Raw genomic sequence first — 24,685 nt, forward strand, 5'->3', positions numbered from 1 at the left:
AGCTCACTCCATTTGTTTAAAAAGCCTTCGGCATTTATGGTACCTTATCACTATTTATAAACACCTTCTTTGTTTTGAATTAATATATCTGCATACAGGTTACATATTGACATAACTGATTTTCTAATTCTTTTAATTGGGATTCAGATTCCAGACACTCATCTATACATCTTTTTTTCATTTATTTGTAAATATTTTGCACTATTGGTGGTGCTCTTATCCGTAGTTTTCCTGGAGCCCCTCCTTTGCCTTTGCTTGTTTTGCATCCAAGGGGACACTTTTCTTCTTCCTTTTAGTTTCTTGTCTTCTGATCTCCCACACATTTAATTTTTCTTCAACGTAAAGAAAGACAAGTGAGGGATCCCCCCCCCCGCCCTGGAAAAGTTGGCTGCTAAGATCTAAGGCACTGTATATAATTAAGGTTTCTTGAAGAAAAGAAATATTGACAAATTTATGGCTAGCTACTGCAACTGAAGAGGAGGTCACAGACAGCAATAACCCCTCCAGTTTTGCTTTCGTTCACCTCCCACTCCATCTGACAAGAACAATTATGCAGCTGTCCACGCTGCGTTCTTGTGTAGGCTGCAAACAGTACAAAAAGGAAGATCTTTTGCTCATTGTAGCGACATGCCTAAATTCCCAGAACTGTTTATGATCCGGCTTATAAACAGCAAATAATTTGTTAGGATAACGTTTAGAGTTACTAGGTGGCCAGTCTATTTAAAGGGCAAAGAAAATGGGCTGGATCCTGTGGAAAATTTCCATGTGTGCTAGAAAGCTTGAGCAAGCGGCAATGTATTAAGAAGATCACAATGGCAGTTTGCAGTAAGGCAGTGGTTTCCAACCTTTTCAATTATGAGGACCCCTTTAACACAATTATTTTTGCAGATCCCCATAAGACAGTAGCTGTACGAGTAACATCCATTGATTGAGAAAATACAAAATGACTAAAGGCTCACATGACAATGTGTAGTGCGCCTACAGCTTCACAGACAACTTGCAATAACTTCACAGCCCTTCTGGGGTTTCAGGCCCCTAGGTCAGAAACCACTGCACTAAGATATTATTTCCCAACTTGCTTTTCTATTTGTGCAAAAGATTGTACAAATAATTATCAACTAGTTCCTCCTAGACTCTGGTGCGGCGTGTCTAGCGCTTTGGCTTGCATAAGTGGAACTGAACTGAGTCCCTGTTTCTGCTTATGCATTGCTGGATCCAGGGCTTTTTTTCTGGGAAAAGAGATGGTGGAACTCAGGACCGCACAATGATGTCACTTTGGGTCAGCTGGAACAAGGGGGGAGTTTTTTAAATTTTAAATTGCCCTCGTTGAAAATGGTCACATGGCCGGGGGCCCTGCCCCCTGATCTCCAGATCTAAACTCCCCTCTCTCTGGAGATCAGGGGGCGGGGCCACCGGCCATGTGACCATTTTCAAGAGGTGCCGGAACTCCGTTCCACCACGTTCCAGCTGAAAAAAAGCCCTGGCTGGATCCAACCAAATATATGTAACCACATTCACCTAAACACATGGAAATTGTTCAACATACACACAAGGCCTTGAAAGTCAATAACGAAAACACCAAATCCTGAACGATGATATTCTGGAAGCAGATTACTTGACATCTGTCAAGAGCCATACTTTCCTCTGAGTGAGTCACAATGCAATCCTATGCATGTTTACTCAGAAGTAAGTCTTGCTTTGTTCAATGGGACCTACTCCCATAGGACTGCAGTGTTAATACACTTGTGGTTCTGAGAGCTGCCTGCTACACTTGTGAGAAAAATCAATGAAAAGCAACGTATGTGAACATTTGGGTGGGGCATTTAAAAGGGAAGCACATAAGCACATAAGCATAATTATTCTGGTTTTCATTTAGGTACTCTCTTCCAGGGGCGGATCTAGGGTTGCTGGCGCCCAGGGCAACTCCAGTCTGAGCTCCTGGCACTGTGTGATGATGTCATTTTGGTGATGTCATCACGCAGGGCGGAGCGGCGGAGGCAGCGTGCGGAGCTGGGAAGCCGCCTGCACCATTCGCCTCCCTGCAGGACCCCTTTTGTTTGCCCCACAGGACAGGGGGCGGCCGGCTTGCAGCCCCCTGTCCTGTGGGGCAGGCGAATGGCATGGGTGGCCGCGCTGCCTTTTGCCTGCCCTGCAGGACAGGAAGCGCGCAGCAAGCTGGCTGCCCCCTGTCCTGCGGAGCAGGTGAAAGGCAGCGCGGGGGGCTGCGAGGCTGCCTGCGCTGCTGCCCACATGCTCCTGGCAGCTGCTCCTGGTGCCCCCTCCCTGGTGGTGCCGGGGGCAGACTACCCCTCCTGCCCCACCTCAATCCGGCCCTGCTCTCTTCTTCTAGTTTTTAAAATTATTTTGTCCTGCATTTCTGTTGTCAGTTAGACTGTAAGCATAGATGTACCTAGTTATTTTTTTAAGGTGTTCAACAATGAAATACTATGAAATAGTGTAATTATCTATCCCCTATTAGCTTCAGATGATGTTGACTTCCCACATATTTGTCTATTACAAGATACATTTGGAGTTGGGATGGAAAGTACACTGTCACATCCATTATTCACCATGTCATAATCACTCAAGATACTTCAGAAGAGTCACGAGAGAGAACATCCAGACTTCATTCTGGAACCGGTCTTTATCACCCAGATTGGTAGAAATTCTAGGGAATCCACAAATAGTCCTAAACAGAGTTATGCCAGTCTAACTCTATTCATTTCAAGGAGCTTAGACTGGAGTAACTCTGCTTAGGATTGCACTGAGAGTGTCTTTGTACAATTTTCTCACTGAATTAAGAAGCTTTTCTATCCTACTGTCTATAGCATAGTGTAGGTGCAACTCAGGGCATTCACTTTGCATGGGGAAGGTCCCAGATTCAACCCCCAGCGTCTCCAGTTAAAAGGATCAGGTGGTCCAACAGACCTCTGCCTTTGACCCATCCGCACTATGTGATTGAGTGGAGCGCAAGTGAACAGGGTGGAATACATGTGTTCACTTGCCATTCAAGCGTAATTCGTCACTTCTAGCTTGGCCCTCAGAAGGGCTGACATAAAAACAGCTCAAAACTCAGCCAAAAGGGAAGGAAGAGAGAACTAGAATTTTTGTAACATTGAGCACATTTAGGAACAAAGGACAGAAGGATGATGAACAGGAAGCACGGTCTTTGACCTGACCCAGGATTTATAGTCAGCACACCGATGAAAGACATTTACAGTATGAGAATATTTTCATTAGCTCTTTGACAATATATGAGAAAATGATTGCGTTTTTAAAAAATTGATTACTATTGGGTGAATAAAAAAGAATTTTGTTAAGGAATGTTGGCTGGGAGCATGAGGAGAAGAATGTTCAGGGACAAAAGACTCTTGAGAAAGACACTGGCCACTGCTTAAAACAGGAAGAGGAATGGAGATTCAACAGCTGTTGCTAATGCAACCATCAACGGAAATTTTGCATTACCTACAATGAGACTGAAACACAATTATTTCAGTGAAGACTTTCCATTCATTCCATTCATGCAGCTGAGAGAGTCATCAAAAGCAATCAAGTAAAGGAACAGCCCCAACTCAGATATGACAGCTAACTAGGGCTAGGAAAGTGACGTGTGTCATCCCTTTCAGGTATCTAAGAGCCTGTTAACTATGTCCAAAACAAAAGCAGCTGCAGGGGCATTCCTGATTTTGTGAGGAATCTGGCAATTACTTTATTTGATAAGTTATTCGGTTTGCTCCATAGAATCACAGAGTTGGAAGGGGCCATACAGACCATCTAGTTCAACCCCCTCCTGCCCAGTGCAGGATCAGCCAAAAGCATCTCTTACAAATATTCGTCCAGCCTCTTCTTGAGTCCATGTTTAGTTCCTCCCAAGCAAACCGAGAATTACAGTTTTACAAGGATATCAAGAATCTAAAGATACCTAAATAAATTCATACCGCTAAATATTCCTTATCAGTATTATCTGCTCTGACTGGCAACAGCTCTCCAGGATCTTTGGTGGAGGTCTTTCACATCACCTACCACCTGATCCTTTTAATGGGAGATGCCAGAGATTGAACCAGCAAGCTTTTGTATGCAAAGCAGATGCTCTACCACTAGGGTTGCCAGCTCTGGACTGGGAAATCCCTGGGGATTTTGTGGATAGAGCCAAGGAATGCTGGAGTTTGGGGAGAGGAAAGACCACAAATGCCATAGAATCCACCCTTCAAAGCAACCATTTTCTCCAGGTGAATTGATCTCTGTAGTCTACGGATCAATTGTAATTTTGGGACATCTCTGGGCCCCACTAGGAGGTTGGCAACCCCATATACCACTGAGCCATGGCCTCTCTGCAAATCCATGAGAATTTGTGGTAGTTAAATTAGTTTCTGATGCAGTTATGCCCACTGTAAAACAGATATTCATATTAACAATTGTTTGCACGTCTATATCCCAAGCCATTTCCTTTTGCAAAAGGAAAAGGAACATTAAAAAAAAAACATCCATCTAACTATGACTCAATGCTGCCTCTGTCATTGGAATCCCACCTGCTTGTCTTCTCCAACTTCCCTGATATAATTCATGGTGCATAACAAGCAATCATAGTTCCAGCTTCTAAAATGAGGCTGGTTCTGCTGGCAAGGCAATCTGTTGTAGCACATGATGTGTTTTGATACAGTATGCAAAAACATCCCCTTTCTATTTTCTCTTATACTGCAACAATGCTGAAAAATGTACTTAACTTGCATAATATATTAGGAACCTGGAAGGAGCTACTTTCCTGCGATGCAGAACACACCTGGTTTTTATATCGACTAAGCACTGGCAATCAATGCATTAGAAAATAAGATCAAAATAGAGATAGGAGTCTGTTTGCAAAGTCAGCTGGCTCTTGATAACCTTTTCTAAGCATTTATTTCATAGCAGGAGTGAGGAAAATGAGATATACTTAAGCATGGAACCATCGATACCCACAGAAAAAAGATTAGGTTTGCCATTTTATTTCTTCCCACTTAAGAACAATTAACAAAAGTTTTTTTAAAAAACTGGCTTTAAACAGAGGCTGCAGTTTTTGAAATCTCTGCAGCCTATTGGCACAACGGTTTATCAAATGTGTACATGAGATCTACATAAATATAATTGGTTTTTCTGGAATGCTGTTTTTACATGCTACTTTTCATGAGTTTTTTCCAGTACTCCCTTCAAATGACATGGGGATAAAAATGGCACTAGTCTGACTAGAAAGGTGGTATATAAGCACATTTATTATTATTTTATTTTATGTCTGGCCCCAGCATAAGCCTGCGCATTCTCTGTGTGACTTCTCCACTGTGGAATGCCTTCCACCAGGCAGTGTGGTGCAGAGGCCATCTTCTGTAAGATATATAGGGCTGTTATCTTTAGGTAGTAGGGTTGCCAGCTCCAAGCTGGGAAATTCCTGGAGATCTGGGGAGTGAAACCTGGAGAAACCTGGAGAACGTGGGGTTTGGGGAGCGAAAGGACCTTGCATGGCATAATTCCATAGAGTCCACCCCCAAAAGTAGCCATTTTCTCCAGGTGAGCTGATTTCTGTGGCCTGGAGACCTGTTGTAATTCCGGGAGATCTCCAGCCACTACCTGGAGGCTGGCAACCTTATTAGGTAGGCATTTTGCAATTAATTTCATATAGAGGATACTACTTTGTGGGAAAGCTATATAACTGTATTGTCATTGCCTTTTTAAATTATAATTGTCTGTTACCTTCAGATAAATGGGGAGGGGCATTTGAGGATTAAAGGTTATAAGAAGCATGGGCCTAGTACATGCCAATCTTTCTAAACCAAACCTCTCAAATTTCCTTTTCACAATTCCGTAGAGGACATCATGTGCTCAAGAAACAAAAATTACAGTTCCTGTGAATTATCTTACACGAGAAAGGACAAACATTTGTGCTGACTGACATGTAGTAATTCTGAATTAGTTACTGCATATTACCTGCTATACACACACATACACATTTATATACGTATGTATGTATGTCTTTTCAAACAGAAATTGAATAACTTAACATAGAGTTCCTTCCGAGAATTCACCTACCTGGAGCAAATACAATGAAATAAGTAAGGGGTTGGGAAGTGTGGACAGGACATTTGTTTCAGTCAAATAGATTGACATCTCGTGCAGATATGGATGTGGTAAAAGAGTACGCTTCAAAATTCTGGTCCAGAACAATGGTTAAAAGGCACTTGATACAGCCACACTGCTGGTCAGTACCTGGAGGGGCGCCTTTATAAGAATCCCAGGTATGCATGAAGCTGCCTTATCAGGCAGACAATTAAACTATCAAATTCAGTATTGTCTGCTCTGGCTGGCAGTCTCTGAGGGAAAGGTTTTTCACTTCATCTACTGCCTTATCTTTTTTTAAAACTGAAGATGCCGGGGACTGAACCAGGGATCTTCTGAATGCAAAACAAATGTTCAATAACAGAGCCAGCCCTCCCACCTCTCACTTTAAGTTCCAGAATGGTATGGAGACAAATAGGGTTGCCAGCTCCATGTTGGGAAATTCCTGGAGATCTGGGGAGGTGAAACCTGAAGAAAGTGGGATTTGGGGAGGGAAAGGACCTTGGCGTGGCATAATTCCATAGAGTCCACCCCCAAAAGTAACCATTTTCTCCAGGTGAACTGACCTCTGTGGCCTGGAGACCAGTTGTAATTCCGGGAGATCTCCAGCCGCTACCTGGAAGCTGGCAACCCTAAAGACAAATGACCCCTTTTCAACCAGAAGCATGTTTAGCATGTCTTTCTTTCTCCAATGCATCTATTTTTGATATTACTTTGTGCCAATTTCTTGGCAGTCTTTTTGCAATAGGGAAACGATGAAAGTAGGTTATAACAGGATGTTTATTTCTGGTCCTATTCCCAGACATTCTTTTCTGAGTGCTCCAAAGGACAAATTTGGGCACTGACATTTTTCTATGCAGCTGAAGCCATCTTTTCATCATCACTACCTACCCAGCAACTTCAGTTCAGGAGAGGATAAATTTTTAAGTACATAAATCTATTACCCTTAGATTTACATAAAGAAAAATAAAAGCAAACTACCTCTGAATAATATGCAATGTAAAATAATTGCTATGTAAAATAAAAATAAAAATTCAGGCCTGAATTATACGGGGGTGGGGGGGGCAGAATCTGCTTAAATGCTGTTTCTTCCTCTGCTCCAAGAGAACATTTGCTCCAAAACGAAGCAGGTTTCTCCTGCGTTGCCTTTGCAATCTGAGAATGTGAACTAGACTTCAGGACAGTGCGGTAAATATAAATCTGGCACTTACCCACAGCCATTCCCTCGCAGTCTGACATCATGCGAAAAGAAGTTTCCTTTAACGCTGCTTAGGGAAACCACAGGGGGGGAAAGGCAGAACTCAAGTTTCTCAGCCAGGGAAAGCAGAAGAAATGTAAGGAAAGCATGAATGGCTCTCCTTCCTCTTCCTCCTCCTCCTCCTCCTCTTTGCAACTGTGCATCTACCCACCCAAGGAGTTACAGCAACAAATCTTGGCTCTGCCTTCTCATTATGGATGTAAAGATAAGACTCTGCTTTTGTGCCAAGGGAGCGTGCTATTGGTGGATAAATTTGTTGACATCCCACCCCTTCTGACAGCTTCCTCTTTTAATGTCACAGCAGACACATTATGTGCTTGGAAAGGCCATGGAATATTTATGAAAAAGCTTTTAAGCTGGGAATCTATACTTGGATGTGCACTAAAATAATTATGATGTGGTAAAGTTTGCATCCCTGGTTATATGACAAGAGCTTGTTGATATTTATATTTGAGAGAAATTAAACTGTGGTTTGGGCTCAGATCTGATATGGGGATTTTTAAAAACAAACTAAGGGCTTCTTTGCAATATGTGTCTCTACCAAAGATCCAGATATCTATTTTTCTGATCATTCTACCTTGCCATACATAACAACAACAACATTCGATTTATATGCCACCCTTCAGGACAACTTAACACCCACTCAGAGCAGTTTACAAAGTATGCGATTATCCTCACGACAATCACCCTGTGAGGTGTGTGGGGCTGAGAGAGCTCCAAGAGAGCTGTGACTGACCCAAGGTCATCCAGCTGGCTTCAAGCAGAGGAGTGAGAAATCAAACCTGGTTCTCCAGATTGGAGTCCTGCTGCTCTTAACCACTATTAGCAAAACTTCATCAAAAAGAAAACCCAGTATAGTTGTCACACTCTAGTGTGACCAAGAGAGATGCACAGTTATATAGAGTGGTAAGGGCAGCTAGTTCTTTCCTTGCTCGTGAATGAACTCTTGGTACCAACACCATCCTTAAAGCAGGGGAAATTCTATCCAAGGCCTGTTCACTCTCAATTGTTACATGTGTGTGTGGGGAGGGGGGGTAGTACTCTGTCCAAGGGCTCTTACTATCCCTGAGAGAGGCAAGGAGAGACTTTCTTCAGACTGCTCTTGAGTCTCCTTGACTTTTGTCCCTCCATTCAGCAGCTAAGTAGCTTGAATGCTGTCAACTGCAGAAAATGCAAGCACTCTCAGAAGGTGGGGAGCGGGGCTTCTCACAAAGGTTGTAAAGGTATGAGAGGCCTCTAAAGGAGGCCTCTCATAACAGCGTAAATGTTTTTCCAAACCTGGCTCTGCCATAAAAGTAAATAAAGCTAATTTACTTCACATCCAGGGAGGGAAGACTTTATGTTTCTAGGAACGACTTAACGTTTTTCAAAAGACTTGGAAGTTTGAAGCAAAGGAGTAGGTAAGTGGGAGGAACCAGCTTGGTAGGTGGAGCCCAAAATGACAGCATTTCAGAGCAAAGGTGCGTGTACGTGTATGCCTCCTTCTCCTTTGCCCAGAAAAGGAAGAGGAGAGGAGCTGCTGGGGTAGTTTTAAAAGGAAGGATAAGCACCACTGGAGGAGGGGTGGGGAGCTACTTATAGTTGCTTGGAGAGTGACTGGTCCCAGGGCCCTTTCCTCCACCCCGTTTTAAACCCCTGTTCTCAGAAAAGGTCTGGATGCCCTTGGTTCATGGGTTTATTACTAAAAGTGCTGTCCACTATTGATATGAGTGAGGTCACAGGCTGAGTCCTCAAAACAGCCTGGTTATTTTCTTTCATGCAAGTTAATGGCTCCCATTGAATTCTATGGGACAAAGTAAGTCGCTGCAGTTTGGAACGCAATTGATGTCTCTTATACTAGAATAAAATGGAATTTTAATTTAATTTTATTTTATTTTATTTATACCCCACCATTTCTCCCCAGTGAAGACCTGAATGGGCTTACATTGTTCTCCTCTCCTCCATTTTCTCCTCACAACAACCCTTCGAGGAAGGTTAGGGAACTACCTAATGATTTTCAAAAGACTTGGACAATATGACTGGCCCAGGGTCACCCATAGGGTTGCCAGGTGTCCGGTTCACCTGCACAGTCCAGTATTTTCTTGGACAGTCTGGGAAAACTTCAAAGAAAATACCAGACGTTTAATTGCCTGGTGGGGAGAAGGAGAAGCCAAGGGAAGCAAGAGGAGCAGCTACTGCAGTGCCTGGGCACGCAAGAATTTGGGTGGGGGGCTGGTAGCAACAGCAGGTTTTTACGGCTTCTGATACGCTGTGTGGCTAGCTGGTGACTCAACTTCTGGTAGGAGGGGAGGATAAGCGCAGGCTCTCACCGAAGAGAGCGGGGCTTGAGCTCAGTCTTGGTCTTCTCGTCTCTCTGCTTCCACCCTACAGCCAATCTGCTGCTGGAGGGTACAAAAGTGCAGGACCTTGTTGAGGATCTTGTTAAGCTCATCAGTTTCAATAGGCGCAGACTGGAGTAACTCTTCTTAGGATTGCACTGGTAAAGTTTAACGTTACGTAGAGAGGACCTGTAATAGAGATCCAAGGTCAGGTTCAAAACAACAGTTAAGAAGGGGGATTCCTTGAGTGACTCCACACACATTGGATAATGCACATCCAATCCTCTTTATAGATGATTTGGAATGGATTTTTTTGTATGCGGAACAAAAAATCCACTTCAAACTATTGATAAAGTGCATTGAAAGTGCATTATCCAACGTGTGCGGAATCAGCCCTTGTTGGGAATCTCCCTTAGATCAGGGTTTCCCTGGAAAGCACCCTGATTTACCAGCTGCCATCCACTAAGGTATATCCTGAGAACATCTAGACTGACTGGCTGAGAAGGAGCACTTTCAGTTCAGTCCTAGCACAATAACAAAGTAACAAGGTGGAAACCCCAGAAAATACCTTATGGCAAACTATGTAGCACCAAGGCAGTCTGGCACATAAGGAAGAGATTCCAAGAACTATCCCAGAGAAATGTATGATACTAAGGAAGCCAAAAATGTATTTATAGAAAGGCTGATTCCGCACACGTTGGATAATGCACTTTATCAATCGTTTGAGGTGGATTTTTTGTTCCACACACGAAAAAATTCATTCCGAATGATCTATAAAGAGGATTGGAAGTGCATTATCCATCGTGTGCGGAATCACTCAAAGAAGGTTTATTATAGGACCAGGGAAAAATGGAATGCTGCCACTCCTGCTGCCATAAATGGCTAATTTCATGAGTGTGATCTTAGTTGAAAGAAGAAATCATGGGACCTTGGCTGGTTCATGAGCGGTGGGGGGTAAAGGGAAGAAAACAGTGGTGTCTCCTGCCCACTGGCTTCTGCATCTCCTAACCAGGAGGGAATTACCAGCAGGCAAAACAAAGATCAACTGAGTTTTAAAACAACCACCCCACACCCTGATCCTGTAAATAAACTTCTACTTTTCACAACCAGTAAAATATAAACATGGTTTATTTAACTAAGTGGAAGAGGAAAACAAATTAGGAAGAGTATGTGTAAAAACATGAACTGCAACACAGTTAAAGCTAAAAACCAGAGAGGTGAGAGGGACTCGCCCCCACCCCCGCCCTTCACTCTCTTAGGCTTTTCAAAAGTCTCTTGTCTTTACTGCAGGTAGAGCGGATTTCTGTATTTGCACTGCTCTTGGTGCTGCTATCATCTCCTTAATATAATCTCCGAATTAATTAATTAATCTCTTAATGTAATCTACAATCTCCTCAGTTCTCTCCACATACAAAGAGATGCTTCTTTCCCTCAGAAATCTTTCCTTTCTCCTCAAAACTTTCTTCTCAGAAATCTCTGTCCTTTCTTTTTCTTCAGCCACCTCCTAGGCTTCCCTCTCAGGAAAAAAGCCTCAAACAAACAAAAACAAACAAACAAACAAACAAACAAACAAACAAAGTACTGAGGGAATGGAACAATAGCATGAGCACAGGCTACCTTGGGCATCTTGGAGAAAAGGTAGAGTAGACGTGTAAATAATAAGCAGTAATTTATTTAGCACTACCCAGTTTCTAAAGTGCTTTACGATTCTCATTTATCGTTCCTACAGTTTCATGGCTGATAGATAGAACATTAATGGCAATGAGCCAATATGAAACTGAGGTACATTTAAGTTCGTCGATTTCACTACGCTTCACTGTGCTGGACTGTGGCCCATGACTTCTGAAAGGCTGTTCAGGATTTTGGACATAGGTCTCAGGTAGCCCAAACCAACCTAATATCCAACTTATTACACTGGCCAGTCATAGCTATTTGTTTCTTATCCTGGATCTAGCCTGTTCAGATTGTACAGTCTGAGGAGGTGCAGACATCACACTCCTGGGATGGGAGAAGACCATAAAGTCACAGCCCCTCCAACATCCCTTCATCCTTCCTGTACCAATTACTGCCTCCATTGACATCACCGGAAGTGTGCCATTGGCATAACTGATTTGCATATGCCACACCCTCTGACATCACTTATCCTGGCAGTTTTGGACCCAATCCTGGCCATTCAGGGCCAAAATTGGGCCCAAAATGGCAAAAAGGGGCTGAAAATGACTGAAAAGGGGCACAAATTGGTCAGGATTGGGCTGCTGCTGACTGGGAGAGTAATCCACCACCCGTCAGAGGCCCGATCCAGGCCGTTTCAGCCCCAATCCAGGCCGAAATGGGCCCAAAATGGCTGAGAGTCAGGTGGGTGGGGCCACCTGACATGTGACCTCTTTGGGGAACTGCCGGAACTGCGTTCCTGTGCATTCCCCCTCGAAATGAGCCGTGGTTGGTGTCATGGGCCAGTCTGGGCTCAGTGAAAGTGAGGACTCCTCAGGAGAAGAGGAGCTTCGTGTCGCCAGCCCTGACTCAGCTGAAGCCGGTGATCAGGAAGAACAGCTGCTGGCTAATCAGAGTCCATAGCCAGCAGCCAAGCCAGAGGCACCAGCACCCTCTAGCTTCAACACCACTGCTGAAGCACAGCCAAGGGCGTCCAAACCTCCAGCTTCATCCAGAGAGCGCCGTAGACAAAAGCAACGAGTAGAGCAGCAAGAGAGGTGGCAAAGTGCATGTCTCCTGGCCAGACGCCAGCTGCTTGTTGAGAGTGATGAGGAAGTAAGCACAGGATAGCTCCCAAGCAGCTGGCTGCCAGCCCAGCCTGTCTATAAAACCCAGCCACAGAAGACCAGGAGGTGTGGAAGCAACACGTTGGAATCCTGTTCCTGCTTTGCAGAACCTTGCCTTGCTCTGTGAATTTTGGACCGTGCCTTAACTCTGCTCTTGTGTAGCCCTTGAACTTACTGGTAACTGACCTACAGCACTCCTGATGTTGGCTTTTGGATTTTGGACTCTTGGAACTCGTGCTTTGATTCTGGACTGAACTTTGACCACTCTGCTTGGCCTGGCCAAGCCCATGACAGTTGCACTCACAGTTGCCTCCTCACTCAGGGGCCAAACTAGTTCTTAAATGGTTGCACGTTTGATGCAAAACTGTAAGCTGTTGAGGAGGAGCAATGGCTGTGTGTTAGAGCATGTGCAAAAGGCCCCTGGCATTTTCAGACAAGAACTAAGAAGTATTAGAAAGGCTTTACTCTGGAGGGACCTTGGAGTGCACCTGTCAGTGAGAGTAGATGAGAATGAGCTAGACAGACCCATGGTCTGATGCAGTATGTGACTGCTTCATATGTTCATGTCATGATGACCCCCTCTGACCAGCCCTGGGACTAGTCCAGAGACTGAGATCTAAGCTACAAGTGATGCCAGATAGGTGTTTTGTAATGTGTTGGGGACACAATTTTATCTGGGAACTGTAGTTTTCAAAGACAGAGCCACAGGGGATCACTGGGGGAGAGCAACTCTGCAGGGCAGGGGAGGGGAATAGCTGGGCCGTTTCCAGATGGCTTCCCTGAAGCCGCTCCATGCTGCAATGTTGTGGATCGTGCCAGGGAAAACGCGAAATATCACGTTTTCTCGCTCGGGTTTTGCGCGACATTGCGCAAAACTCGCGCGAGAAAACGCAATATTTCGCGCTTTCCCCGGCATGATCCACAACATTGCGGCATGGAGCGGCTTCAGGGAAGCCATCTGAAAACGGCCCTGGTGGTTCATCTCTCCGTTGAGATTGCAAGAAAACAATTGCAAAATTCCCGCACGGATCTGTCTTTGAAAACTGTCTTTGAAAACTACAGTTCCCAAGTAAAATTGCATTCATTTTTGTAACATGGCAAAAGAGTTGGTACCTTAAATTTCCTTATTTGCCTCTTCTCCCTGGCCCTTTCCCCCTTTTATATCATTTCTTTTACCTTGTAAATGATTATTTTAAATTGTGTTGCTTGGGAGGAAGGCAGTATAAACATAGCTACTGTGTTCACCACCAGCGTTTTATCAACTACAAACTGGCAGTGCTATGGTAATAGGTTAGGTATTACTGCATGAAAATGGTTAACTAGCGGTTCCCAACCAGGAAACTTTTTCTGGCCTGTAAACATTTTCATAAATAGGGGTTCCTCAAGATATAACAAGTTAATTTAGAGCTCTCTCAGCTCCACCCACCTCAAAGGGTGACTATTGTGAGGATAATTATAACACTTTGTAAACTGCTGTGAGTGGGTGTTATAAATCGGATGTTGTTGTTGTTATCATTATTGTTATTAATTTAGGAGTTCCTCCATGGAAAAGGGTTTGGGAAACACTGGATTTAAAACACCAGGTGTCCAGCAGCAGTATCATCAAGGTAGGCAACAATTTGCCTACCCCTCCCCAGCCCCCTTGCTGCCTAAGGGAATGGAGCTGTACAGACTCATTATTCTAACACAAGATTAACACAAGCTTTCCATTGAGGGGACCTGCCATTTCCTGGGTTCTGATTAGGATATGAGAGTGAGATTCCTTCTAGAGTAGAGCCATCACCGACCTAACAGGGCAGCTGAATTGTTTTCAGTCAGCCTCCATTTTATCTGCTGCGGCAGAGGGCGCCCAGAATGATTGCCTTTTCTAATCAGCGGGGCCCGGTTATTAAGTGTGTCATTTTCACTTTGATTGAAGCGAGAGCCCGGCCATCCAGTCCTAGTGATATCATCATCTTGCTCAATTGGAATTGAAATATATTTTCCCTTCTCTGATAGAAAATATCCTAAGTCAATAAAGAAATGTATGCAAATTCAGTTGCTTTGGGTTGCTGCTGTTCCCCATTCCTTGAGGCTAAGGGATAGTAAGATGTTAGTTGCTGGAAGTCATTAGGAGCTTATAGTAAATCAAAAGACAGGGGAGAGAGGGAAGAAGAGCTAGCATCTGCTCGAAATGATCCTATTTACATAAATGTATAAGCAGCACTCGAGGCTATAATGGAAAGAAAAGTACAGTTAATACCGTCGCTAGCTTGCTCTAAAGAACCCTACTGTAACAGGTAAGTCCAGACAACAAAGTATATGCACCCCTTGTCTCTGTAAGACCGGAAGTCTTTTCATTACATACGTACATACAGGGCTTTTTTTTCTGGGAAAAGAGGTGGTGGAACTCAGTGGGTTGCCCTCAGAGAAAATGGTCACATGGCTGGTGGTCCTGCCCCCTGATCTCCAGACAGAGTTTAGATTGCCCCCCGTACCACTTAGCGGTGTGGAGGACAATCTAAACTCCCCTCTGTCTGGAGATCAGGGGGCGGGGTCACCAGCCATGTGACCATTTTCAAGAGGTTCTCAAACTCCGTTCCACCGCGTTACAGCTGACCACCTGCTGGTGGAAAGACCTACCAGTAGTAGGCTGACCACCTCGTGTGCGCGCAGCGCCCACACGCTCCCCGTGCTGCGTGATGATGGCACTTCGGTGATGTCATCATGCAGGGCAGAACGGCGGAGGCAGCGTGCGGGGCTGGGAAGCCACCCGCGGCATTCGCCTCCCCGTAGGAGAATGGTGAGGGCGGCCTCGCAGCCCCCCGCGCTGCTTTTGCCTGCCCTGCAGGACAGGGGGTGGCCGGCTTGCCGCGCACCCCCTGCCCTGCAGGGCAGGCAAAGGGCAGCCTCGCAGCCCCCCGCGCTGCCTTTCACCTGCCCTGCGGGACGGGGCAACCTGCTTGCCGCGCACCCTCTGTCCTGCAGGGCAGGCAAAAGGCAGTGTGGCCACCCGCGCCATTTGCCTGCCCCGCAGGATAGGAGGTGGCCGGCTGCTCCCTGTCCTGCGGGGCAGGCGAATGGCGCGGGCGGCCTTGCAGCCCCCTGTGCTGCCTTTTTTCTGCCCTGAAGGACAGGGGGTGTTCGGCAAGCCGGCCGCCCCCTGTCCCGCAGGGCAGGCAAATGGCAGCGCGGGGGGCAGCAAGGCTGCCCGTGCTGCTGCCTGTGTCCTCTGGCAGCTGGCAGCTGCTCCCGGCGCCCCCTCCCTGGTGGTGCCGGGAGCAGACTACCCCCCCCCCCGATCCGGCCCTGCCAGCAGTCTACTAACCATGTTAACAGGAGCATGTGCTATCCTTCCAATATGTACCATATTGTGTGAAAAGGGGTAACGTGTTCATTTACAATGGAAATACAGTTTTGGTATGCACAACCAGACCACTGGATTTTTCAGGGTTTGTGTTTGCTAAAAGTCATAAATACATGAAAATTGATTCATTTGAAATGTGGTGTGGGAGGAGAGTTTTGCGGATCCCATGGACAGCCAAAAAGACTAATAAGTGGGTACTAGATCAAATCAAGCCTCAATTCTCCATAGAAGCTAAAATGACAAAACTGAGGCTATCGTTCTTTGAGAAGACAAGATTCTCTGGAACAGTCAGTAATGCTAGGAAAAGTAGAAGGCAGTAGGAAAGGAGGAAGACCTAAAACAAGACGGCTTGACTCAATAAAAGAAGCAACATCCTCCAGTTTGCAAGATCTGAGGAAGTCTGTTAATAATAGGACCTTTTGGAGGATTTTCATTTATAGAGTTGCCATAGATCAGAAGCGACCAGACAGCACATAACACACACAGTGGTTAGTGGTTAGAGTGTCAGACTAGAATTGGAGAGAGCAGGTTCGAATTCCCACTCCGCCATGGAAGCCTCCTGGGTAACTAAGGCCAGTTGCACACTTTCAGCCTAACCTATCTCACAGGGTTGTTGTAAGGATAAATTGGAGAAGAGGAGAACAGTGTAAGCTGCTTTGGGTCACTGTTTGGGGAGACAGATAAATGAAGGCGGGGTATAAATGAGGTCTATGGAGTGGCCCCTTTGCTGTCCTGCAGAGGGAGCTCTCTCAGCTTTTACAATGGAGTTTTTTGGGACAAAATGCTATTTAGCCCTAGCCAATCACTGCCTGGCTACCACAACGGTCAAAAGGAACCAGGCAGTCTCTGGTACCGTCAAACACAAATAGCTGGGATGAAAGGAAAGAGCAGGAACCTCTTCTTATTTTTATTTTTTTTTATTTTACTTCATTTACACCCCACTTTTTTCTCCAGTGGGGACCCAAAGCGGTTTATATCATTCTTCTCTCCTCCTTTTTTATCCACAATTGTGGTGCTTTGTAGTTCTAAAGAAACTTCCTAGCCCCTAACAACTTTCTAACCTTGTATTCCTCTAGGTGGAAAAGCTGGATTTAGAGTATGTCTATTAGCAGCCAGATAATGCCAAAAAAAGCACTCTTCTTCTTTTTTTTTTAAGGATGAATGGCCACCTAACAGAGGAGCTGAAAATGTACCCTGAATAAAATTAAGCCACTGTGTTAGAAGCATCCACTGCTGTACACCCCACAATAGAGATGTGCTCTCTTTGGCCTGTACATTTAGTTAATTTATTTATTCACAAAATACATCCTTGCTTTCAGGGCCACCAAGGCAGCTAACTGTCAAAAGCAGAACATTATAAAACACATCATAAAAACCAATAAAAACCAAAAGTAAAATACTTATATAAAAGCCCAGACCCAGCAACTAGAACATAGGGCAAGAAGGAGAACACCAGAGGGAATGCCAGATGAAACAAAAAGGTCTTCACCTGCTGATGGAAGACAGTGACAGAAGGGGTCAGATAAATATCCCTTGGGAGGGAGTTCCGCAGTTTTGGTGTCATGACCAAGGAGGCCCTCTCTCAGCACACAAATATGCTGTAATGCTATCTCGAGGGACAGGGCCAGATCGAGGGGGGGCAGGGGGGTAGTCTGCCCCCAGCACCGCCAGGGAGGGGGTGTGAGGAGCAGCTGCCAGCTGCCCCCTGTCCTGCGGGGCAGGCGAATGGTGCAGGTGGCCTCGCAGCCCCTCGCGCTGCCTTTCGCCTGCCCCGCAGGACAGGGGGTGGCCAGCTTGCCGTGTGCCCCCTGTCCTGCAGGGCAGGCGAAAGGCAGCGCGAGGGGCTGCGAGGCCACCTGCACCATTCGCCAGCCGCCCCAGTCCTGCAGGGAGGCAAATGGTGCAGGCGGCTTCCCAGCCCCGCATGCTGCCTCTGCCAGTGCACTGCGCAGGCGGCACGCTCCGCCCTGCGTGATGACATCACAGAAGTGACGTCATCACGCAGCACTGGGAGCGCGCACGCGCACAAGGGGTCGGACTAGGGTTGCCCCGGGCGCCAGCAACCCTAGATCCAGCCCTGTCGAGGGAAAGAGAGCAGATGGAAAGGACACACCACAGTCCCTTGAAAAGTAGTTTTACAGGAAAGGTTGGACGCTTTCATCACCATTGATGAAAGGTGCCTGTCCCCCTTTAATTTTTTTAAAACTTTACACATGCACTATTGCACTAGAATGCTGAATGAAAATTGTTGAACGGGAAATGTGTGCAGCAGTTACCATCGCAAGCAGGCTTCTGCAACTGGACAAAAATGTAAAGGAGGGGCAATTTCATGGAAAGAACTGGGCAGAGACTGAGTGAGTAGGGGGAGGTTTCTTCATAAATGCTTTAGATGTTCATATGCCAGAAAATGCAAAAAAAAACCCCAAAACCACACACCAGAAACACGCTAGAACAACAAAAATCGGAGCAAGTACAGTCCTGGTAAATCTGTAGAAAACCTGGCAAAACCCTGTCCCCCACTATACATGTGGTTGGCAAATGGTAATGTGTACATGCTTGGAAAAAAGTGACCACAGTTCTATGGGTGAACCACACCTCTAACGATGCGTAGAATTGGCCGAAGACAAGCCCAAGGGCTTTGGCACCCTAGGAAAACTAAAACCATGGCACCCATCCCTCACACACATTCAATATGAAGAAAAATGTGAAGTGGATGGACTTCCACCTTTATTTACTTGGCCTGCAAAATGAAGAATGTAAAAATGAAAATTGATTTTGTATTACTTTTGATTAATCCTAGCAGGTACCTCTTAAAGTCAAGAGCCCTAAGCCCTGCACATAGTATCTAGTTTAACCCTCACCCCCCCCCCCCGATGTGATGTCATTTATAAGGTTTGCCCCAGAGGACTCTTCGATTGGGTGAGAAACATCTTTTAAAGGTCCCTGGCCCTAGGGAGGCCTGCCAGGCATCGACCAGGGCCAGGGCCTTTTCGGTCCTGGCCCCGGCCTGGTGGAATGCTCTGTCTCATAAGACCAGGGCCTGGCAAGATTTGCTAGCATTTCGCCGGGCCTGTAAGGCAGAGCTATTCCGCCAGGCATATGGTTGATGCCAGGGGGGTGCCCCCCAGTTGAGGGGGAGGGGGTTAAATCATATGCCCTCCTATGCAGATGCTGTTGTCCATACTTTATACTTAATATAATTGTTCTGGGAAGAACTGTTGTAAGGAACGCTGAATTTAAACTATGTGCTGCTTCTTTATTTATGTGTGTGTGTATATATACACACATATACACATATATATACATATGTATGTATATATATATATATATATATATATATATATATATATATATATATATATATATATATATATATATATATATATATATATATATATATATATATATATATATATATATATATATATGAAATTTTTATATCTGCATAGTTGTAATTTTAATGATTAGATGTAGAGTTTTAAAAAGTTTTTAGTGATATTTAATATGTTGAATTGTTGTTATCCACCCTGAGCCCGCTGATGTGGGGAGGGCGGAATATAAATGTAATAAATTAAATTAAAATTAAATTAAATTTAGATCCATTTTCTGTTCTCTTGATGGAATAAATACTGTAAAAAATTAAAACCCACAATCTCTCCAGCAGCAGACACCTTTACCATGCTGTGAATCAGGCAAATTTTAAGTAATAAAATAACCTACTCTTCGGTAGGTTATTGTTCCTTGAAATGCAGAGTGGGATGGGTGGAGGGCTACTCAGAGACTGTGTTTACAGGATTATATCCTTACTCTGTGCATAAGCTTCTTTTTTTTTAGCTTAAGAAAGTGAAGTGTTACAAATACTCACAACACAGAGAAAGGAGAGTTGACTGCAAGTTTGTGACTGTAAAATCAATGTATTAGATATGCAGAGGACAAAGCCCTTATCCCTTTTGCTTTTCAGAGCCAAGCCAATAGCTTTGGAATAGGACAGGCAACTCTTTAGTATCCATTCCTCTGATGTCCCATTCTTAAAGAGAGATTATCTTTTTCAAATGACAACAGTTCTGTAGCATAGGATTTAAATTTGCCAATTCAAAGAGAGAGAGAGAGAGAGAGAGAGAGAGAGAGAGAGAGAGAGAGGAGGAACTCCAGCCACCTCAAGGAAGAGTTTATCTCACCAGTCATGCGGCTGAATCACAAATTATTTCATGCAAACATTAAGTGGGTTGATGTGTTGCAAAGGCTTGGAAGAAGATTTGTCTGTTAAAAGGAACAAGTGGCTCATCATCAGAGAGATGCAGGGATATTTTTTGCTTACTGCTCATTGTTCTCTCTGAAGTGGGATTATGTTTCATGCTGAACAAAGCATTAATGCAACCAGTACTTCCACAGATGGGCTGGGTGTCTAGCGAAAGGTGTTTGGTCCATTCTCTTTTGCTTTGTTTATGACAAATCAATCCGATTCTTTTTTGCATCCCTTCTAATGCCTGTGATCCTAGTCTTATCAGATCGTGGCTATTTCACGCTATTTGATTGCATTGCTTTACACTGGGTAATTGCACAGTTGAGTCTCACTGAGAAAGGAAGGTATAAGGAAAGTAAATAAAAGAAATAAATAAGAATACCTCCCCCCATCCCCAAATCTTTGAGATTAAGCTGCTGTTAAAGGCACAGGAGCAGGGACCAGTGTGTTTAAAAATTTGGCAACTCTAATTGGCAGCTTAAGGGGAGAATTAGATTGCCTGTGACGGATGCTTAGGGCAGTTCAGCAGATTCCAAAAGAGAACAGTCTCTGCCAGGTTTTTCATTAACCCCTATGAAAAAGTAGCAGGGCTTGATTCTGTGCCTTTAGCAGCAGCTTGAGCTGAAGAAATCAGGTGGTGAAACGTTTCACAGTACAGAGAGAAGCAGCCTTTTTATTTATTTAGAATATTTCCAGCCAGGGGCCAGCATGCCTGTGAAAAGTTGGCCTCCCTAACTGGGGAGAGGGGGCGGGGGGGGGGGGAGAGTAAGACCGCATTTGATAGTTCAGCACTGCAGATGTTTCCAAAGAGAATGACTGAGCTCTGCAAGGTTTGTCAAAAATGCCTTTAATCAGCCAGAGGGGCGGGGACCTGGGAGGGGGGGAATCAATAACCTCCCTGAGCAACTCTGTTCCGCAAGGTTAACAGGCAAAGGTCTAACAAGAACAAGACTCCCTAGAGGAATTAAGATGTTATGCTTTCAGCAGCCTCTAGCCACGACCTTGGTTAAGAGACTGTAAGTGTCTGAGAGGGTAATCGCTAGTGACTCTGACTGAGGATTTCCATTTGGTAATAAAAGGAAGTGAGAAACAGGATCCATGAATTATGGGCCCAAACAGGACAAATTAAAATGTGCATTGGCAACATCATATCCCTGTCCCAGCTGTGGATTAAAACCACACCGATTTCCTAGTAGCAAAGGCTTCTGACACCTATTGAAACAGAATAATTATATCGGAAACCAAATGGGGTAATACAAATTCTTTTGCAAGAGTCGAAAAGAGTCCAGTAGCACCTTTAAGACTAACCAACTTTACTGTAGTATAAGCTTTCGAAAATCACAGTTCTCTTCATCAGATGCGATGAAGAGAACTGTGGTTCTCGAAAGCTTATGCTACAGTAAAGTTGGTTAGTCTTAAAGGTGCTACTGGACTTTTGGCTAACTCCTCTGGATCTTTTGCAAGAGTAAGACTCCAGGAGGCTAAAGAAGGAGCTCTTCCTCTCAAACGCTTTCACTTGAAAATCTTTGTTGGTTTCTAAAGTGCCACTGGATTCAAATCCTGCTGTTCTACGGCAGACCAACACAGCTACTCACCTAAAACTACTCCAGGTTATTGTCTTTTTTTTTTTAAGTTTTATTGCCATTAGCCCTTATGCTTTCAAATAAGTTGATAAATAAACAAGACAGAAGTTTTAGTTATGAGGAGGGTGGAAGTAAAAATGTACATGAAAAGGAAAAGCTGTGCGATACTATGGGTTAATTTTATTAGCGGTTCATTCTTTTGTGAGTCTGCTGAAAACACAATCAGGCCAGCATTTTTTTAGCAGAAACTGTACATTCGAAGGCATAAGGATAGAAAAAAATTAGGATAGCCGACTTCAGGCACATGTGATGACCAGCAGTATATCGGATGAGCAAATGAAGTGGCTTGTACTGAGAGTTGCCAACCTCCAGGTGGGCCCTGGAGATCTCCCAGAATTACAACTGATCTCCAGACCACAGAGATCAGGTCCCCAAGAGAAAATGGCTGCTTTGAAAGTTATGGCATTATACCCCATCAAGGGCCCTCCCCTCCTTAAAGTCTGCACTCCCTAGGGACCAATCATATAACACATTTACACTGAAAAAGAAAATTCAAGGCATAAAATGGAGCAAATAATATGTTAGTATATTAATATGTCAACTTTCAATTTTAAAAAAATTCTCAAACCCTCCTTGGCTTAGGGGATCAGAATGACTGCTGCAGGGACTGGGGAAGGGGAAATCTGGAGACTGAGCCCTACGAGGAAAGGCTGAGGGCCTTGGGAATGTTTACTTTGGAGGAGCTTGAGGGGGGACATGATTGCTCTCTTTAAATATCTGAAAGGCTGTCATTTGGAGGAGGGCAGGGAGCTGTTCCAGTTGGCAGCAGAGGGCAGGACCCGAAGCAATGGGCTTAAATGACATGCAGAAAGGTACCAGCTGGATATTAGGAAAAACTTTTTCATGATCAGAGTAATTCAAAGGTGGAATCAGCTGCCTGGGGAGGTGGTGAGCTCCCCTTCACTGGCAGTTTTCAAGAAGAGGCTGGATGAATATTTGTCAGGGATGCTTTAGGCTCATCCTGCACTGGGCAGGGGGTTGGACTAGAAGGTCTGTATGGCCCCTTCCAACGCTGTGATTCTGTGAAATTCCATGTGGGTTGGAAACTGGAGAAATTAAAAGATCTGAAACTGGGAATTCAGAGGAACTAGTAGATTACGACAATATAACTTTATAACGTTATTGTGCTACAGCTATTATATAGTGCAATAGCAATTATGGATAAAAGCCCTATCCCCTCAAAAAGCCCTCTGGTGGGCAGGGAAATGGTAACTGGTGGAGAACAGTGTGCGTAAAACTCCTGTGTGGATACTCTGCTGCCAGTGTGAATGCCTCTGCATTTTTGGTGGCGATGAGAGGGAAAAAGAGAATTCTCACCATCTGAACATCTCTCTACATGAGACATCTCGGCTAATCCAAAGTTTTACATGAGGCTCAGTTAATTCAAAGTGAATTTAAGCAGTGAAGGTGGCAGGGTAAAGGCTCCGGAAGGGGAGACAGTCTGGCATGCCAGAGGTGGCGGAGGGCTATGAGAGAATCCGTCTCCTCCGAAGTGATCTCCGCTGGCTCTGTCATTTAAGACTATGCTTCCCGGCTAATATTGCATCTCCTGACATGTGAAGAAGTCTTGTGTAGAGGGACTCTTAGATATCATGGCTAGTAAAGATATCTGCTTGAGATCCTGGAGAGCTGCTACTACTATGGCTAGACAAGTTCTGAAACAGAAGATTGATGGCCTGATTTAGAATAGGGCACATGTCAGGTTGCAGCCCATGTGTGCTAAAAGCTCTAGGGAGATGCATGAAAGTGCTCTGTGTCTTGGAAAGCTTTACATCAAAAACTGAAAGAAAAACAAGAGACTGTATTTCCATCATCCTATTATGGTAACCTGCAGAGGAGAACAATGGGGAAAGCAGTGGGAAATCACTAACCTATTGTTGAAAGAGTGACATGCTAATTCTTCAGCATACTACAATGTTCATTGCATTGTTAAATGTTGTAATCCACCTTGAGTGTCAGCGAGAAAGGCAAACTATAAATAAAGTACCTAAATAAATAAGTAAATAATAGGCCAGTTGTATTTGCATGCTGTTACACCTTTCCTTACAATAAGGCTGATGGATCATAAAAAGAAGAGAGCTTCAGTGGAGGAATGTAAAGATCTCATCTTCATTTTAGAAGGGCTACTTTTTCATTTCTACTGTCACTGTTTCCTTTCTATCACCCTTCCTTCTATGAAACTGTACTTCATTCTATAAACAGACCAGTGGTGAGCAGATGCAGCCTTCACGCCAAAGGTAATTTTCACTGCGTGTATCTCCCTCTCCACCCCGTAAAGCTCCTCTGGCCAAATGGTATAAGTCTTGGCTTAGCCTAGACATTTCCACAGGTGCAAGGATTTCTACCCACAGAGCACAATTTTCCTGACTTTCCCTCCTGCAGCAGTCTGAAAGGCCCTTTGAAATCCTGTTCCTTGGGATCCCAAAGCAGGGAAGCAAATTTTTTGAATTTTCCATTCTCATGAATTCTAAGAATTGTATATGATCGGATGAGGAGGGATTTAGCTACATCTGGGTTTTTAGAAGAAACAGTACAAGCTATTCTCTGCCAGTTGTCACAGAACCAGTTTGTTCTTGCATCCTTCTGACTGTTTTCTCCCCATCCGAAGAAGATGCTTGGCTTTGATTCTCTTAATATTTTGTTGAGTTAACCGATGATTTATGACCCAGCCCAGTCTGGTGTATGCCGTGCAAAATTTATAGATGTTTCTCCTTTAAGAAAACATTTCTCTCAAGGAATTCAGGATGGTTCACAAGGAAATTGTCCCGTTTTATCCTGACATCAATCCAGTAATGCAGATTAGGTTACTGACTGGCCCAAAGTCACCAAGTGAACTTCATGTCTGTCTAGTTTTCTACCACCACAGGTAAGCAGAAAGAAGTCCAATAGTAGATCACTAGCTAATTTACAGTATCTATCCAAGTTTCTGGATAGCCCAGGCAAGCCCGATCTTGTTAGATCTCAGAAGCAAAGCAGGGTCAGCCTTGGTTAATAATTGGATGGGAGACCCCAATGA

At 44.5% G+C, this 24,685-nt stretch overlaps 1 protein-coding gene across 2 annotated transcripts in view; it reads right to left on the bottom strand.

Annotated features, from left to right (window-relative positions):
- The window catches only part of EML1 (EMAP like 1), a 177,254-nt gene extending 169,735 nt beyond the window's left edge, over nt 1-7,519 (bottom strand). For both annotated transcript variants that reach the window (XM_054970602.1, XM_054970600.1), the window contains exon 1: nt 7,296-7,519. In XM_054970602.1, the coding sequence (XP_054826577.1) occupies nt 7,296-7,326 (31 nt within the window). In that variant the 5' untranslated portion in view covers nt 7,327-7,519. The remainder of the gene's footprint in view (nt 1-7,295) is intronic.
- Between the last annotated feature and the right edge of the window lie 17,166 nt (nt 7,520-24,685).

This window comes from Eublepharis macularius, chromosome 2, assembly GCF_028583425.1.
Source record: "Eublepharis macularius isolate TG4126 chromosome 2, MPM_Emac_v1.0, whole genome shotgun sequence".
Lineage (NCBI taxonomy): Eukaryota > Metazoa > Chordata > Lepidosauria > Squamata > Eublepharidae > Eublepharis > Eublepharis macularius.